This window comes from Nyctereutes procyonoides, unplaced genomic scaffold (genome assembly GCF_905146905.1).
Source record: "Nyctereutes procyonoides isolate TBG_1078 unplaced genomic scaffold, NYPRO_anot_genome, whole genome shotgun sequence".
In the NCBI taxonomy this organism is placed as follows: domain Eukaryota; kingdom Metazoa; phylum Chordata; class Mammalia; order Carnivora; family Canidae; genus Nyctereutes; species Nyctereutes procyonoides.
The window spans coordinates 18,142,947-18,161,174 of NW_026575142.1; the positions used below are offsets into that span (position 1 = coordinate 18,142,947).

Below are 18,228 nucleotides of genomic sequence, written 5' to 3' on the forward strand. Positions count from 1 at the left end.
CTAGGTGATCTGTGCAGACATTCACGTTTGAGAAGCATTGCTCCAAATCACACATCTAGGGATTGTGACCTAGTTGGGGGAGTATTAGAGCCCATTTATCCTGTAGGGAGAATTGGAGAAATATATATATATTAAATCATACTCATTCATCTTTGGGCAATAGTTTTGTCACTTTTAGAGATAAGAAGAAATGAATATGTTTGGGAATAAATGGCTCTGCCTCTCTTGTTGAGTGAAGTTAAGGCATTGGGAAAAGCTTGGATAATTTAGCTGATAGGCTGTTACCAAGGAAGGATTCAAATAGCAGCTATCATCATTGTTTGGAAAAGAAATGGAGAACGTAGTTCTGTGGAAAGAACATTTGATTCAAGAAATACTTGTATTTTCGGGCACCTGGGTGGCTCAGTGGTTGAGCATGATCCTGGGGTTCCAGGATCGAGTCCCACATCGGGTTCCCCCCAGGGAGCCTGTTTCTCCCTCTGCCTGTGTGCCTCTCTCTTTTGTGTCTCTCATGAATAAATAAACTCTTTGTTTTTTAAAAAAAGAAATATTTATATTTTCAAAATATAAGATTTGAAAAATAATATACAATCATCTTCATCAGTTCAGGCTACTGTTAGAAAATTCCACAGATTTGGTAGCTTATAAACAACAGAAATTTATTCCTCAGAGTTCTGGAGGCTGGAAGCCCAAGATCAGGATGCTGGCAGGGTGGGGTCGAGTGAGGGCCTTCATCCAGGTCACAGACTTCTCATGGCTGCTTCATGTGGCAGAAAGGGGGGTGACTCCTTGGGGTCTCTGTTGTAAGGCACAAATCTCCATCAGGGCTCCGTCCTCAAGACTCAGTCACCCCCAGGAGCCCCATCTCCTGATACTGCCAGCTTATGAACCTTGCAGGGGGCACAAATATTCAGACTGTAGTAGAAATAGAAGTTACATAGATATAAGTGTGGAGCCCAGGACCCCGGGATCTTGACCCAAGCCCGAGGTAGGCGATTAACTGACTGAGCCACCCAGGTGCCCCTGTGTCCTCCCTCTTTTTTCTTTTAAATCCTTGGGACCTTTACATGTCCAGTTGATACCTTTTAGACCCCAAATTTCAAAGTATTAGGGTTTGATATGTTCTATCCACAGGTTATTTAAACGAGTTTCTCCCTAGGTTAATTAAAAGTTTCCTCTCTCTCCCTCCCTCTCTCCGTCTCCTGTTCCCCTCTTTCCTTCTCTCTGGTTCTCCCTCCACCACACCGACACACCCATGCATGCACACAACAGCCCCCTCTGCCCTCTCTTCCAGTATGGTTTGCTCACTGCAATGTTGGAGAACCTGATACTCTGAGTAGGAAGTGATACTGGCCATCTAAAGGGAAAGCAAGAGAAAACGTGTTTTTCCAGACTCTGGCCCAATTTTGCTTCAGTGCAGAAGAATTTCCTTTCATATGGGCATTGCTTATTTATTGTTCATTTTCAGTAGTGGTATTAAAGTTTGGAATTAGGGCAGCCTGGGTGGCTCAGTGGTTTAGTGCCCGCTTTCAGCCCAGGGCCTGATCCTGGAGACCGGGGATCGAGTCCCACGTCGGGCTCCTTGCATGGAGCCTACTTCTCTCTCTGCCTGTGCCTCTGCTTCTCTCTCTCTCTGTCCCTCATGAGTAAATAAGTAAAATCTTAAAAAAAAAAAAAAAAGAAAAAAGTTTGGAGTTAGAAAGCTAGACAAGCATGCATTTGCATTCAATATAAAATGATGAGAATGTAGGGCACCCATACTTTCCAAGCAACATTATTCTTATTCATTTCTATGAGCAGTGGGGGCATCTCTTTAGAGGCGACCCTGCCTAATGCTGCAGGCCTCCAAAGTGGGCCATCCCTCCCCACAATGAGCAGACACGAGTGACTTGAGATAGGACTGGTCTGGGCAGTGTTCCATTTCTCCTTCAGAGGCATCTTGTGGTATCAAAACCTAACACCAGAAACAGATGGAAACTAGACCTCAGGTTTCGGATCTTGTTCAAAGGACAGGAGTAGCCGAATTGAAAAGTGTCAGATTTAGAAAACCTGTAATTAGTTAAATGGATGAAAGGAATGCTGAAGGGAAGGTGTTGCTATATAATGAAGATGGAAAAATTTGTGATTTTCTTCTAAACTTATCTTTGGTCAAAAGCACTTGTGACACACATACAAGCCTTAATATATATGTTTCTATATGTCATGGTATTTTGGCCAAGTTATCCGACATACAGGGTCTCGGCAATTTGAGGATCAAGTAGTACTGGATGTGCAAAGATTGCTGCTCAAATTGGAATATTCTGGCCAGGAAATTAGAAGCTAATTCAAAGGTAACTAGATGCTCATTATTATTGAAAATATTTATAAGATGCATAAATTATACTTTCATCATAAATACATAATAGCATAAATGAGGTTTCTTTGATGACTTAACGCTATTTTTTGTGGCTTTTGGACAGCACCTTGAAAGCGGTTTATACTGGTTTGGTGCCTTTGACTGAGGGTCAGCATTTGACTGAAGCTTTAGGGGAGTCATCTGGCAATCACTTAAAATGGCACGTTAAAACCGAGGGGAACTTGAGTATTGGAAGAAAATGTGGTTTATTGAAGTAGCCTATTTGTTTGATTTCAGAACTTTATTGTTTTATGTCTCTGTGTGAAAGCTTATTTCTCTTCAGTAGTAGTTTCCTATACGGTGACACACAAAGCATTATTTAACTACATTGCTAATATGGGTTCAACAATGACTTTATCTACCGCGGGACTTCTCAGAGCCTTTAACAGTACTAATAATTCCCTGTGACCCTTTTATTTATTTATTTATTAAAGATTTTTATTTATTTCTTTGAGAGGGAGAGAGCACAAGTGGGGGGGAGCAGCAGAGGGAGAGGGAGAAGCAGACTCCTCACTGAGCAGGGAGCCGGATATGGGACTTGATCCCAGGACCCTGGGATCATGACTTGAGCTGAACGCGGACGCTTAACTGACTGAGCCACCCAGGCATCCCCTGTGACCCTTTTAGAGTGAGGTGTAGGACATGATGTTTATCACTAGCCTCCCTCCCTCCCTCCCTCCGTTTTCTTTCCTTTCTTTTTTTTTTTTTTTTCCCTTTGATGGGCTGTCTACCCTGAAATACTTTGGGAAATTATGCTCTAGCATTTTCATATGTATTTGCTCATTTACAACATCACAGCAGTCCTGAGAGACCGAAATTTTTGCATGAGGGAGGAGCTAAGGCCCACCGAGTGGAGGCCCACCGAGTGGAGGCTGCCTGTGGGACCCCATCCTCTGAGGACACAGGCAGTCTTCCCTCTCCCCGGGGAGGCTGCAGAGCAGGGGCTGAGCTGGGTAAGAGGCCTGCCCCAAGTTGCTCTGTCCTGTGCCTGGTCCCCAGGGCTCTGTGGTCTCCTGAAGAGGCCTTTCTCAGTTATAGCACATTGAGGATGAGGGTGAAGTAATTGCCTGGACCTTCGTTGGGCTAATGGTTTAGGCAGCCCCCCGCAAGCATGCTTCCAAGTAGCAGAGGTGCCTGGGTACTCAGTTGTGGCTCCCTGTGCTTTGTTCCCTGATTTTTACCCCATGGTACTATGTCGTTTTTGTTGTTGTTTTTTTTTTTATAGAAAGAAATTCAAGCCATGAGTCAGTGCAGCCATCCCAATGTAGTGACCTATTACACCTCTTTTGTGGTAAAAGATGAACTTTGGCTGGTCATGAAATTACTAAGTGGAGGTAAGTAGGTTCTGTTGTTTGCCGTTGCTGTTGTTTTTTGTCCTTTTGTGCGAGCCAGCATATTCAGTAAGACTTTACATTTGGCCGCCTCACTTTTGTATTTATAAGTTTTGCTTGTTTATTATTAACATAGAGAATAAAGCCCAGATTACGTTGCCTAGAATATCTGTGCCCACTGATGGCCTGGCCTGCCTGGTGGGGGGAGGCTCCCCAAGTACCTGTGCGCTCCTCAGTCTTCCGCACCTCACCTGGCCTGCTCCTCGGCCCTCCCTGTCTGTCCTTCCTTCTCCATGTGCTGCCATCCGGAACAGGTCACATCCACCCTGCAGCCACCCCTACTCTCGTCGAAAAAGTTAACCAGTCCTTCCTCTTTAAAACTCTTTGTTTTTAATATTATTCAGGTCCTTAACACATTGCAATATAATGAATTCTTTCAGCGCCGGTCCGGGTTCTGTGATGATGGAAATGTTCTAGAGCTGTGCTCTCCAGTTTCTAATAGGTACACGTGGCCCTTGAGTACTTGACATGTGGCTGGTGTTACTGAGGAACTGAATTTCTATTCAATATTTATTAGCTTATATTTAAATAACCGCAGAGGGCTAGTGGCTATCGGGTCGGACAGCGCAGGGTTAGGTTAGATTGCGGGCTTGCGGAGGAGAGCATGGCCTGATGTCCTCCTCACTTACTGAACCTGGCACCCAGTGGGTGCTCAGTAAATATTATTTCAATTAAAACAGAAAAGCTTTCTGTATGCTAAAATATTTACTTGCAGTGTTGATCAGAAGTGGCACTATTTTCTTTCTATATTTGCATTTGAAAAGGCAGCAGAACTTTCCCTCTGGCCTCCCATCACTGAAGCTAGGAAAGCCATTGACGATTTAATTTAGGAGGCATTTCAACTGCCCATAGTTTTTTTCTTTTAATCTTTTAACATCACTATTTGATAGAGAATGGTAATAATAACCATTAGCTTTACTGGACACTTACTCTGGCTAGAGTAACGACTAGGTCATTGACGGACCTCGTTTCATCAGGACGGTGTCTTTGAATGGCAGGTGTCACTGTCCCTGCTTTTCCTTTTTTTTTAATAATAAATTTATTTTTATTGGTGTTCAATTTGCCAACATACAGAATAACACCCAGTGCTCATCCCGTCAAGTGCCCCCCTCAGTGCCCTTCACCCATTCACCCCCACCCCCCGCCCTCCTCCCCTTCCACCACCCCTAGTTTGTTTCCCAGAGTTAGGAGTCTTTATGTTCTGTCTCCCTTTCTGATATTTCCTACCCATTTCTTCTCCCTTCCCTTCTATTCCCTTTCACTATTATTCATATTCCCCAAATGAATGAGAACATATAATGTTTGTCCCTGCTTTTCTGAAAGTTCACCAAAGCTCAGGAGCATGAGGTGGCTTCCCCAAGGTCAGCTACACAGTCGCTGTTAGCGCTGGAATTCGTGGCACTGGCACCTGTTGACTTGAAAGCTATGCTACACCACAAGAATTACCACCTTCGTTTTACAGACACGAAAATCGAAGTTTAGAAAGCCCAAGTGTTTTCCTTTGTAACACCCAGCATACCCCCATCTCTCACTCCTGTTTCTTTCCCAGACAAGAAGTATGGTTTAGGAGCAGAGGAGAACATTCTGCAGGGCCTGGACGAAGCCAAAACGGGCACAGCAGAATTTATATCGTAGAGCCCATTTTCATCTGCAGACCTAGTTCCAGTGAAGGCTGAACCAGGGAGGCATTTTAATTTTTTTTTTCTTTTTTTCAAGAAACTCTTGGATCTAGCAGACAAATAAGCTGTAATTGCCTTGGGTCAGCTTGTACAGGTCTCAGTGGGGAGCCTGGGAGAGCTGGGTCCCCTTCTGTTCCCAGTCTTGTCAATCCTATTAGTCATTGTTTCCTTGAGTGCCTACTTGGGTTTTAATTAAACACGAAAAGAAAGAAATGAGGGGAAAAAAGAAAAAAAGGCAGCCTGCTGGAGCCAGACCGCAGTGTTTGAGTGTTGGGACTGCTCCTTGGCTCTGAGGAGGAGGCCCGTGCTTTGTCACCAAAGGGACTCTTTTCTCCGGATTCCACTGGCTCTGCCGAGACTGAGAAATTCTGGTGACCTGGGACCCTGGGCAGCCCCAAATACTCGGCTCCAGTGGAGGACTTTATTTCCTCTCTTGATTCTGATCCCAATTAACGTTTTATAAGCTGGAAAATATCCCCTATCCCCTTGCTTGAGGACTTGAAAGAAAATGTCATTGTCTTATTTTTAAAAGAATCCAGTTTAGTCGCTCTCCCTAGGCTTTAGGTAAGAACAGGTTTTAAATGGGTTTCCACAGGTCCGGGAGACCTGGGCAGATGTGGACTCTTGCTCATTTTTCTTTCAGCAGGCCAGAAATGCATACGTGCCTGGTATGGTTTGCTCGTACAGGATAAAAAGATGAAACATTTGTGCAAGTACCGTTTTTTAGGTTATTAACAAATTTAAGAGTCTACGAATAAATAGATGTTTTGTTTCCTTGAGGAGGAAATATGCATTTGTTTTCTTTTATGATATTTTATCACATTAAATCTCTTAATGAGGGGCAAGCAGCTAGTCTGGTGTAGTAATAACCTGATAGGGAAACTCAGTTCTCCTAGTTAATCATACAGAGCCTGGAGCCAAATTCAGGTCCTGAGGTAAGCCATTTGTTAACTCTTCAGAAATGTTGAACCCCCGGGTAATTATAGCTTTTAAAATGACCAGGAGGTCTGGAATATTAATTAATATGTGTTGAAACATGAACTCACAGTGAGGAGGATAGTAACCTGTTTATGGTAACAAAGTACTGTGTATATATTTCATTATGAAAGTCAGCACATTATATGTCAAGTAAAGGAAAAATAAAGATTGCCTAGAGTTGCAGAAAGGAATCTTCTGGTTATAGGCCAGGGTCTGGTGGCGACATACTTTTTCTTTTTTTTCCCTCCCACCTGTGTTCTAGATGTTCAGGAAGATCTGTGCTTCTGTCTCTCTTCGCTGCTGTCCATTCCCCGGCTTCTGCCTCCTTTGTTTTTCAGCTCAGATACCTTGAACCCCCTTTTGAGTCTGAAACCAGATCTCAGTGTGTGGGAGAAAGGCACTAACCCCCAAGTGACTCTGGACAATCCCACGGTTCCTGACCCAGGATTCTTCACACGCCAAAAGTGCTCTTGCAGGCTTGGATCTAGAGTTTCTGGTTGTGGGCTGCGGCCATGCACATGTATGCATTGCGTTAAATAAACATGCGTCTTGTGGCATTTCCACTTAATTTTCTCAATAGTGGAGCCCGATCTAGAAAGGTAATGGAAATGCTTACACAAAGTTCTCCTTTCTCCTGTCTGTCCACTCAGGTTCCATGTTGGATATCATAAAATACATTGTCAACCGAGGGGAACACAAGAATGGAGTTCTGGAGGAGGCAATAATAGCAACAATTCTTAAAGAGGTTTTGGAAGGCTTAGACTATCTACACAGAAATGGTCAGATTCACAGGTAGGATTTCCGCAAAGACGTTTAAACTCAGCTGTTTGTATCTTCTGCTCTAGTTTGTAAAGAATATTAAAGAAACATGTATTGCAAATAGGCATTATTTCCCAGCTAGGCCGAATAGATGTGAAAAAAGTGCTTAAGAAAGAGGCAAGAGAATAAATTTTGATGAAATATATTCATATCCTCTGGATTGGTTTATCTGCTTTCACTGAAATAGAAGCAGAACATAAAAAGTACCGAGTGAACTCATTAAAAAAAAAATCAGTTAACATGCTCCTCTTGAAACGGGCTCAGTTGAACAGGATAACATCTCTGCCTTTCTCATGTAGGCAGAACTGTTCCAGACATTGTAATATGTTCATTACTTTTGGCATAGTGGAATGAAGAAGGGAGGGGGAACTAATTTCATCTTTTGTGACCTGAAATGCTAATTCCTTCACTAGCCAAATAGCCTAGAATATGAGTATTTAATGTTTCAAAAGGGTTGGCGTTACTTGGACCTTTAGGAATAGCTGTAAGTAAATAACCATTTATTAGTAATACAGATATTGTAATTCCCCTGCCTTGAGCTACCCATATGGCCTGTATATTTAAGGATATCTGTCACGATAGGATGGTGAGTTAACAGACAGTCTCTTAACTCTGTAACACAAAGAATATACTCACTAGTGATTTAATTGAATCTGGATAATGATTCCATATGAAATATTTGTTACTAAAATCCTAACCATCCCCCAGGAGCAAACTATACAATCACAATTTATCCCTGTAACTTTTAGAATGTGTGACATAATTTTAATATTTATAAAATGATAATTATGTTAAACGGCTACATTATGTGATATATTTTTAAATATTTGAGTGAATTAATGTAATATAATGTCTCTCTTCCATAATTCATTCTCTATTTCTTTTTTTTTCTAACAGGGATTTGAAAGCTGGTAATATTCTTCTGGGTGAGGATGGTTCAGTACAAATAGCAGGTAAAGTGGTTAAAAATAATTCTTTTGAAAGAAGTGTTACAGTTTCGAGGAATATCATTATTAACATATCAAGGAATATCACTCATTATCGTTCCAAATAAATAATGAATGAATAAATGAATGAATGAATGAGTGCATGTAATTTGTTTTAAGACTATATCTGGGGTGCCCTGTTCTAGAACATTTGGGTCTGAGATTATTTTTCCTAGTATTGTTATTTTTTAAGATTTATTTATTTATTTATTTATTTATTTATTTATTTGGGAGAGAGAGCGCGCACTCGAGCAGCGGAAAGGGCAGAGGGAAATGGAGACAGAAACTCAAGCAGACTCCCTGCTGAGTATGGAGCCCAGTGTGGGGCTCAGTCTCACAGCCCTGAGATCATGACCTGAGTTGAAACCCAGAGTCAGATGCGTTACCCACTGAGCCACCCAGGCACCCCCCTCGTTTTTTACCCTATTGTTTTGATGAATTTTTGTTAGATCATCGTATAAACAATGCTACTTGAGAACATAGTCTTTTGATAAAGACAATTTTACTTTCAAATTTACTTTTTCTACCTTTCAGGTTGAATAAAGGTGATATTTATATGACTGCAAGAAAAGCACTTTTGAGAGTGTTTTTTGATGAGTTTGAAAGTTTAAAATACTGTACCTATTTATTAATTTAAGCCCTTCTGTTTCTGAAGAAGTGGCTGAAAGCACTGTGAACTCTTAAAGTCTATGGGTTGTTTTGGTCTTAAATCTGACCCTGTTTGGTTAATCTTGGCAGTAGATATGCAGGTGCAGTGCATGTCTCATTTTGACTTCTTGCAGAGCTACTCATTTTCTTATCTCACCTAGAGTAACTGGAAAGGTCTGGGATAAAATGTAGCCATATCTGTACTGACTCTTGTCTGTCTCCCCCTCCACCCCCGCTACAAAGGCCTTTCTCTGCAATCCCCTTAGCCATCTCTGCTTTTTGCATTTTTGACTAGACAGTCTTTCCTTGTACTGCACTGTCCCTGTCATCGCAGGGTGTTCAGCCCTCTGGCTTCCGGGCGCTGAACATGTGCCAGCAGCACGTCCATCCTAGCAGCATCCTTGGTGAGAATCACTGATGTGGATTCTAACTCTGTAACACAAAGAATATATGTGGATTTTGTTGTCGAAGGGTGCTCAAGTTCACCCCAAATGTTTAATCGGCTTGGGCTGCTGTTGAAGTGGAAGAGGCCTCTCTTCCCCTATTTAGGGTTTAGGGTCTTGGCATATCCAGTTATTAGAGCAGAGTTGATCACAGTCCTTGGTTCTAGTCTCGTTTCTAGACAAATGCGAGGATCTGGGGTATTATTAGAAATGTGAGAGCTCAGCAGAAAACAAACACACCCCCAACACAAAGGATAAGCCTTGAGTCATCTCTTTGATTCATTGTTTGTCCCTCTCTAGGTGCCAGAGAACCTGTCAGGTGATGCCTGGCCTGTAGGACAAGCACAGTGCTGACCTTGGGCTCTGCATTTAGTTGAGTGCATTCAAGGGGACTTTCATTTATTTCCTTTTAGAGGAGAGAAAAGATATTTTGAAAATACAAAGGGGAAACTGAGAATTTGTTTCACATTTAGGGTTTCTTCCCTGGAGAACTAATAGTGAAAGCGTTATCTTTTATTAGTCCTCTCTTTGAAAAGGTAGATGTAGTCAAATACAGTCATTGGCTTGAGACCGCTGTGGAGGCCTCTGTGTATTAGTTGTAAAACACAAGGCCTTGGGATCCAGTAGGCCTGCTTTCAGACCCACTGAGCAGTGCGGGGCAGGTTGGTGCATCACCAAGTCTTAGTTTCCCCATCTGGGACTGGTGATGATAATGCCTATCATTTGAGAGGACACAGATATCCCGTGCACCTGTTGAAACTTAAGATTCAGGGACGTTTAAGTGCTGTGTGTTTCTGGCTGGTGCAGAGTGTTCTGGGTGGAGAGGAGATGCCAGGTGTGTTTCTATGTAGGCATTTGTGTTAAGTTGTCTAAAATTATTTCAGAAGAAAGGAACTTAATCTTTAGGACTCTAGCGAATTGGCATGACTTTTTAATTTTAAAGAAGTAGATATATTTATACTTTGTATTTTTAATTTTGTGCTATTTTCTTTTTTTTTTAATTTTTATTTATTTATGATAGTCACAGAGAGAGAAAGAGAGAGAGGCAGAGACATAGGCAGAGGGAGAAGCAGGCTCCATGCACCGGGAGCCCGATGTGGGATTCGATCCCGGGTCTCCAGGATTGCGCCCTGGGCCAAAGGCAGGCACCAAACCGCTGTGCCACCCAGGGATCCCCTGCTATTTTCTTTTTTTCTCTTTTAAGATTTTATTTACTTATTCATGAGACACACAGAGAGAGGCAGAGACATAGGCAGAGGGAGAAGAAGGCTCCCTACAGGGAGCCCGATACAAGACTCGATCCAGGACCCAGGGATCACGACCTGAGCCAGAGGCAGACACTCAACCACTGAGCTACCCAGGTGTCCCTTGTAGAATCTGTTTTAAAGAGGATTTTCCAAATTGTATAAGCTTCATGTCCCATGAAACAACTGCTCATGCAGTTGTTAGAATAAGTAAATAAATGTAAGAAATGCTTAGTACACCCCAAAAAATTGTGCAGTAGGCAGGGAAATGTATTATAAGCTTATCACTTTGTGATTGCAATAGTTTGGGAACAACTTAGGTGTCCCAGTTAAATATGGTATTTGGTCTATGTTAGGAGGGACCCACCAGCTGTAATGGGGAATGAAAAGCTTTCATGGACATGAAGGAAAAAATCTCCAGGCTACATGGTTAAATGAATACAACAAGCTGAGATAGAGTGCATTTGTCACCTTTTGTGAAAGAAATGGGAGAAATTAAGAATATCTCTATATATTTATACAAAGAAACAGAAGGACAATGGGGAGGGGGACTGTCTAGTGCATAGACATTTTGAATTTTGAACTATGTGAAAGTATGGCCTGGTAAATGACAGGAAATGACTTAATAAACCGTCAATAAGTCAAAGTCCTTTTTAAACCTTTTATTATAAAAATTTTCATACATATCCTGAAGTGGTAGGAAGGACCTGATGTACCCATCACCTGGCATCAGTAATGATCATTGATTCATGTATTTTTCTCCTCTCTATGCTAGTGGCTCTTACTACTAACACTGGATTTTGTTCTTGGGGCATCTAAGTTCGTGCCTTATGTATATATACCTTGTTCTGCCTCTAGAGAGTGGCCCTTTCCCCACAGGCTAGGGACACTGAGGAAAAAAAAATACTTCAGTGAAACAAGTGACAACTGAAAATATTTGTAGACAGAAGCTTCAGACTGTCTCACCTCAGGTTAAGGGTATGAGGTCTCGGAGGAACTGGCATGGTTGAAATTCCCAGGTCACCCTTCAAGCTCTGTGACAGTGGTCAGGCTACTCAACTTCTTTAAGTCTATTTCCTTAAAGAGGGATACAAATAGAACAAATAGAACCCTCATCTGTTTTTGTGGAATCAAATGAGGCTCTTCACATCCAGCAATCTTTTTATTTTTTTAAGGTTTTATTTGTTTGAGAGAGACAAGGGGAGAAAGAGAGAGAGTATGAGCAGAGGGAGAAGCAGGCTCTCTGCTGAGCAAGGGAGCTGGAGGTGGGGCTCCATCCCAAGACCCCAGGATCATGACCCGAGCAGGAGGCAGCCGCTTAACCAACTGAGCCGTCCAGGTGCCTGACACATCCGGCGATCTTAACAGTGGCTGGCACACAACAGCTGCTGTTGAACTTCTGCTGCTCTTCTTACTCTCTGTGCCATTGCTGCTTCTCCCACGACCAGCAGGCTCATGCTGACCCTCCCTTGCACTGCCTGGAGAGCACATGTACCTCAAATTAGTCTTGCAAGGGGTTCAGCTCTTGTGAGTTATAAAAAGCTAATGCTTATTAATTATGGAACTTGGAAGTTAACTGGTCATTAATCTCGCTCTAAGCTGATAAGGAAGTACAACTAATTTTCTCTCTTTGGTGATGAAATGATCATTTCTCACTAAAGAGGGTCAAAATAGCAGTGAACTGCCTTTGAAATGCGAAGGCGGGTCAACCCTTGCCTTATCCTGCCACTTGGTACTTTGCCAGTCACTTCATCTGTTATTCTTGTCAGGTTAATGACCTGACCTCTTTCTCTGGGCCTTCTGTAGCCCATCGGCCGTTTCCTTTTCTCAGTTGGGATCCCCTGGATTAGTAAGAGTTCCTGACTTTTTCTCTCCCCCTGGGCCTTGGGTATTTTCCCCTCACTGTGGGTGGTGGTGTTGAGTGTCACCCTGTATGGACTTGTACTGGGGGAGCTGCTGGGTTCAGAAGGGCACATGCCGAAAGCCACCCCCTGGCTTGTTGTGAGGATTAGATGGGTCAGGGTGTAAGGTGCTAAGAACAGTGCCTGGCACACAGTGGAAGATTTTATGTACAGCCATTCTGGGCTCTCGTTGGTATCCTTTTCGTGTGTGTGACTTTGTGCTTGTGCCATACTGCGAGCTGGAATTGCCATTTCCTGGAAGTATAATGGTGGGTTAGCAGGCTTTTATTTATCTGTTTGTTTATTTTTTGAGAGAGAGAGTGTGTGAGCATGAGTCAGAGGAGGGGAAGGGGCAAAGAGAGAGAGGGAGAGAGAAAATCTTAAGCTGGCTCCATGCCCAGCACAGAACCTAATGTGGGGCTCGATCTCACAGTCCTGAGGTCATGACTTGAGCCGAAATCAAGAGTGGGTCACTTAACCAGCTGAGCCACCCAGGTGGTGCCCCGGGCTAACAGGCATTTAAGTTGTACAGTTTCTACGTCTCTGGGGCTGTGGCTTTCTAGAATTCATATTTAAATTTTTTCCATATTCTCCCACCTTGAGCACAACATTGAATTCCTATGGTACTGAAAATTATTATTGTTTTGTTTTTAACTATAAAAGATTATCGCTTAAAAAAAAAAAGATTATCGCTTTAAGAAAACATTTGTAATGCTTTCTTGGAACACACAGATTCTGCTGTTGTCCCCGTTTCCTAGGACTGTGGCTCTCTTGGCCAGGCAGTTGGTTACTGCCTGAACAAAACCTGGGACCAGGAGTCTTTGGGTCTTGTGCTACCATCTTTGTCCAGTGGGTGAAGTAGAGAAGGTGGGTGGGGGAGTAGAAAGCTACCTATTATATTTAGATTGGTAATACATTGTTTTTGTTCAGGCTATCTGTGCCCTTTGTCCTTACATCTTTGTGTTGGTTAAGGCCAATTTTTTTGAAGTAAAATATAAGCAGGGGAGAAGTTTGCACTTTCTTCCTTGACTGTAAGAGAGTGTTATTCTGAGCATTGTTTTTAAAAAGAGCATTTGTGCTTTTCTCATAGAACACATAACAATTTTGATTTAAATCACTCTACTATTTATGTATTTCCTTCCTCAGAACTTTTTATTAGAAAAGGGGAAATTAAGGTTTTGTGTTCAGACCATGAGAAACTCTTCTCAAGGAGCTGACAAGTGTGGTGAATAAGGCAAATATGCTTTGTTCTGTCTCTAAAAATGCAAATTCTATGGGAATTCTGTACGTTTCTTTTGACTGTGGTTATAAAATCAGTAACTAATTGTACTGAGGCTGGGTTCCGTGTGCTGAGCCTGTTGTGACTCGTTTACCGCGGCCCTGGAAATGTGCCCATTTTACAGGCGAGAAACTAAGGTACAGTGAGGGGAAGTGAGTTGCCCGGGTCACAAGTAGGTTTCAGATTTGGGGAGTCTGGCTCCAGAGCCTGTGACCCCATGTCTGTGGGATTTCAGGAATACAGCCCTAAATTTGTGTATAAATGATCTCAGTTTTGGATGGAAGGCCGATAGCAATCAGCAGCTCTTCAACACGTCTGCGTGACGGTGGCATTGTGAAGCCAGGGCCCATTTTCTGCACCTTTTCGCTCTTGCTCCTTCAATTTGAGACACAAGTCTTGGTAAGGTTTCAGGGCATAGAAGAAGCAATAATCTCGGGTGTCATTTGGTGTCGAATTAAGCATAGTAGTGGCACCACGCTCTTTTTTAGACCGGAAAATGCCAGGTTTGATGTAATCAATTAAAACTTGAGGGCTGACTACTCATGGTTTAAAAGAAAATGCTTTGCTTCTTATTATATATTTTGTGCTCAGAGAACCTCAACGTGTGACTTCCTGATAATGAATCTGGATAGGATGTGAAGGTTCTGGCCACGTATGTGATAGCAGGAGTGGCTATTTGAAAGGCATACTCCTCCCACAGCCTAGCATTTTATTTTCCAGTCTGCTGTTCTGTCTTATTGTCAGGAAGAACTCAGAGCTTCGACTGGCAAGTGACTAAGCCTGTTTGTCTGGAATTATGCGAGGCACTATTCTAAGCAGAAATTCATATAATGCAGGTCATCTGGGTGGTCACTGCAAATATACTTATCCTAGGATTCTTTTAAATAGTGCCCACTTTTTTTTTTTAAAGATTTTATTTATTTATTCTGAGAGACACACACAGAGAGAGAGGCAGAGACACAGGCAGAGGGAGAAGCAGGTTCCATGCAGGGAGCCCGATGGGGGACTCGATCCCAGGACCCCAGAATCACACCCTGCGCCAAAGGCAGGTGCTCAACCACTGAGCCACCTGGGCGTACCAAATGGTGACTGCTCTTAATGCACTATTAAAATACTGATGTCAGAACATTTGCTTTCTGAAGAACTTTCTAGAAGCTTACTACTGGATTATATTAGGTACATCTTATTCTCATTCTCTTACTTTTGCCTTTTTACTGTGAGTGAGTGTGTGTGTGAATGTGAATTTCCCATCCCCGGTTTTTCATAATGAATCTGGTACTGAGCTAAGTCAGCCTGATACTCTAGAAGTCTAGAAAGTTATCATTACATCTCTCAGTGTATCTGAGACCATCCAGATCAAGCTTATTTATGTAAGTCTTAGTTTTTGTTTTTGTTTTTACCATGCAAGGCACATTGGTATGACTTTGGGTAGTGTCTCTGTTTTCTGGGAGGGAAATTATATCCTTAGTCAGCCTTCGAATACATCTTGAACTTCCGCCTGCGTCTTGAACAATTATGACTAAAACTTTTGCCAGGAAAACATGCAACTAGATTTAACTTGCTTCCATTACTTTGGTATTATTCTCAAGGAGCCAGAGGAAGGTGTGTATGGTGGTGGAGTTGTGCTTTTTGTTTTGTTTGTTTGTTTGTTTGTTTTTTTGGTGGTGGAGTTTTTATTCCCATAGCCCCTAGGTTCTTTTGTTTTTCCTTCTGTGTTCTGGCTCTGGTGAAATGGATTTCGATGGGGGAAGGGGGGTAGGGTGGAGGGAGTATTTCTTTTGCTAGGAGGGGCTACTGCTTCATGCAAGGGAATCCGGGCTTCCTGTGCACAAGAGAGGCAGCAGCCTCTGATTCATATCAGAAAGGTGTGAAGGCCCCTGAGGCGTCTGAACCAGGAAATGACGATGTCATTGTATTTGTGGGTGCCTTGGTCTGCAGCAGGGCTCTGACATCAGACTGCTGTGGTTTCACTCCTTTTAGCCCTGTCACCAAGTTATTTAAGTACTCTGTGCCTCAATTTCCACATCCGAACAACGGAAAAATACTAGAGGATTAAAGGAATTAACACACATTCCATTTTAGAATTAGTTCCCAGGGCTTTTGTATTGACATGGGGGTGGGTCCCTTTAATTTATTTAGGACTTTGTAAGATCACAAGGAAGAGGCTAGGGAGGTGAGGCTGTAGGCCCTCTGTCTGGCCTGCCTTCTCATTTTGCTGTCCCTTTTTCTTTACCCCATCAATTTTCCACATATCACCAGAGTGAAAAATCTGCAATGTAGATCTGACCCTGACCGTATGATTCCTTTGCATGAAGTTTAAAACTGTTGCTGGTGGGATAAAGCCCTAGCTCCCTAATACGGCATACGAAGGCCCTGCCTGTTTTTTTCTCTTTCTTTCTTTCTTTCTTTCTTTCTTTCTTTCTTTCTTTCTTTCTTTCTTTCTTTCTTTCTTTCTTTCTTTCTTTCTTTCTTTTCTTTCTTTCTTTTCTTTCTTTCAAGATTTTACTTATTTATTCATGAGAGACACAGAGAGAGAAAGAGGCAGAGACACAGGCAGAGGAAGAAGCAGGTTCCATGCAGGGAGCCCGATGTGGGACTCGATCCCGGGACTCCAGGATCACACCCTGGGCTGAAGGTGGGCGCTAAACCGCTGAGCCAACGGGGCTGCCCCCTGCCTGTTTTTCTAGTCTTCTCCTCCGGTGCTTTTCTGCGTCCTGCTGTAAGGCAAGCTCTGCGTTAGCCAGCTACAAATGAAATGATTAATACCGTCAAGGAAGTGTGAGGCACAGCACACGCATTAAGAACAGTGGCGTACTCAGAATATAGAGCACAAGTGCAAATTAAGATCTTTGGAGGGTATAAAGTGCTTTTAGAGTGAACCAAAATGTATGTTTTGGTCTTCAGGAACTTTATAATTATGTGAATTATGCTTAAATGAATTATGCCCAAACTGTCATACGTCCATTTTTTGTTTCAAGAACTAGGGACAGCCACATTGATGTAGCTCCCTGGATTTGGGGATCTTGACAAATCAAATGGTATCATTTGATGCGACCCCTAGCATGGAGCAAGAATGCATTCAATTCTGGAAACCTCATTCTCCATTCCTTATGTACGTCATCAGCAAGAAATGCTTGGGGGGATTTTAAGCAGCTTCCCATCCTTTAACAGCTGCTAGCAGTTGTTTGAGCAACAACTTAAGGACGTCTTACTGGGTGAATGCAATGGGGGGAGTCCTTTTCACGTCTGCTGGAATATTTCCCCAGCTGTGCACAGTTAGCGGCATGGGGCACAAGGCTGAGTCTCAAGGAGGAGCATCTAGGAGCACAGGGGGGCAGATGGAACTTGGGCTTCCTTCTTCTCCTTTATTCCTTTCTTCTCTTCCTTTCTCCCTTCCTGCTTCTGAGGGCCTGTAGTGTCCTTATTAAAATACATTTTATATATTACCACAAACCGAGGTCTGGGAAAAACAAGAGTTGTTAGACTAAGAGCAAAGCAGCCCACCGCAGTTCTTGGTATGATCATTTCTTTATCTATTTATCTGCTTCCCAGAACCTGCATTTGCTATAACCAAAAACAGCCCTTCCCTGGTGAAAACGTGAACGTCAGTTGTTTGGGTCTAATTGCACCTGAAGTGGCTGGTTGGCAGATCCTGGCGGAGCGTTTGCTGTGCTGCAGGCCCAGCCCTCCGGGCGGATAGGGTGCTCAGCAATAGAGACACCGCGTCTCCTGTCCGAGGTTTACTGTTCAGGTGAAACCTGTTCAAAAGTCAACTATCGAATTTAGTTTTAAAAATTTGTAAGAGGAGGGAAATGCATATCCCTGGGGAATCTAGGAGATTGTAAGAGATTGTCATGGGGATAAATCTTAAAGGTATATGGTAAATATGAATGATTTGGGGAAAGGTGTTTGATCAGTAATAAAAGTTACATCTGAATAGAGTTTACATGTATTTATACTCCGTGGAACATAAATCTACCACTTGATTACACACTTGAAGACACAGTAGCCAAGGACCATCTAGCTTTCCTGGTCACTAATTTAGCCTGTGACCCCAGCCAAGTCCTTTGCTGGCCATGGTTTGTATCACCTATAAAATGAGGTTCTTAGCCTCTCAAGTTTCCTTTTAACTCTAAAGCTTGTATGATTTCAATGTACAGAAAAGCTCTATAACCCCCGCCCCCCAAACAGAATGCCCTTCTCACAGTCTTCTCGCTGCTTTTAATGGCAGTTCCATCCTTCTATGGAATAAGCCAGGAATTGGTGTTCCCTGCCTTCTCTTTCTCTCATACCCATCCTGTTCAATTTGTCAGAAAATCTTGTTAACCGCGTCTCACCACCTCCCCTGTCATCCCTCATCCTGGTCTGGGCCAACATCAGCTCTTGCCTGGCTTATCGTGGTAGTCTCCTAAGAGATCCCCTTCTGCCCTTGCCCCTCTCTTCTCTACAGGGAGGCCAGCCAGAG

The 18,228-nt window shown here is 42.8% G+C and overlaps 1 protein-coding gene across 3 annotated transcripts in view; it reads left to right on the forward strand.

The window, feature by feature from the left end:
• The window catches only part of STK39 (serine/threonine kinase 39), a 292,691-nt gene that overhangs the window by 68,916 nt on the left and 205,547 nt on the right, over positions 1 to 18,228 (forward strand). For all 3 annotated transcript variants that reach the window (XM_055307897.1, XM_055307899.1, XM_055307898.1), the window contains exons 3-5: positions 3,621 to 3,729; positions 7,094 to 7,235; positions 8,160 to 8,215. In XM_055307897.1, the coding sequence (XP_055163872.1) occupies positions 3,621 to 3,729; positions 7,094 to 7,235; positions 8,160 to 8,215 (307 nt within the window). The remainder of the gene's footprint in view (positions 1 to 3,620; positions 3,730 to 7,093; positions 7,236 to 8,159; positions 8,216 to 18,228) is intronic.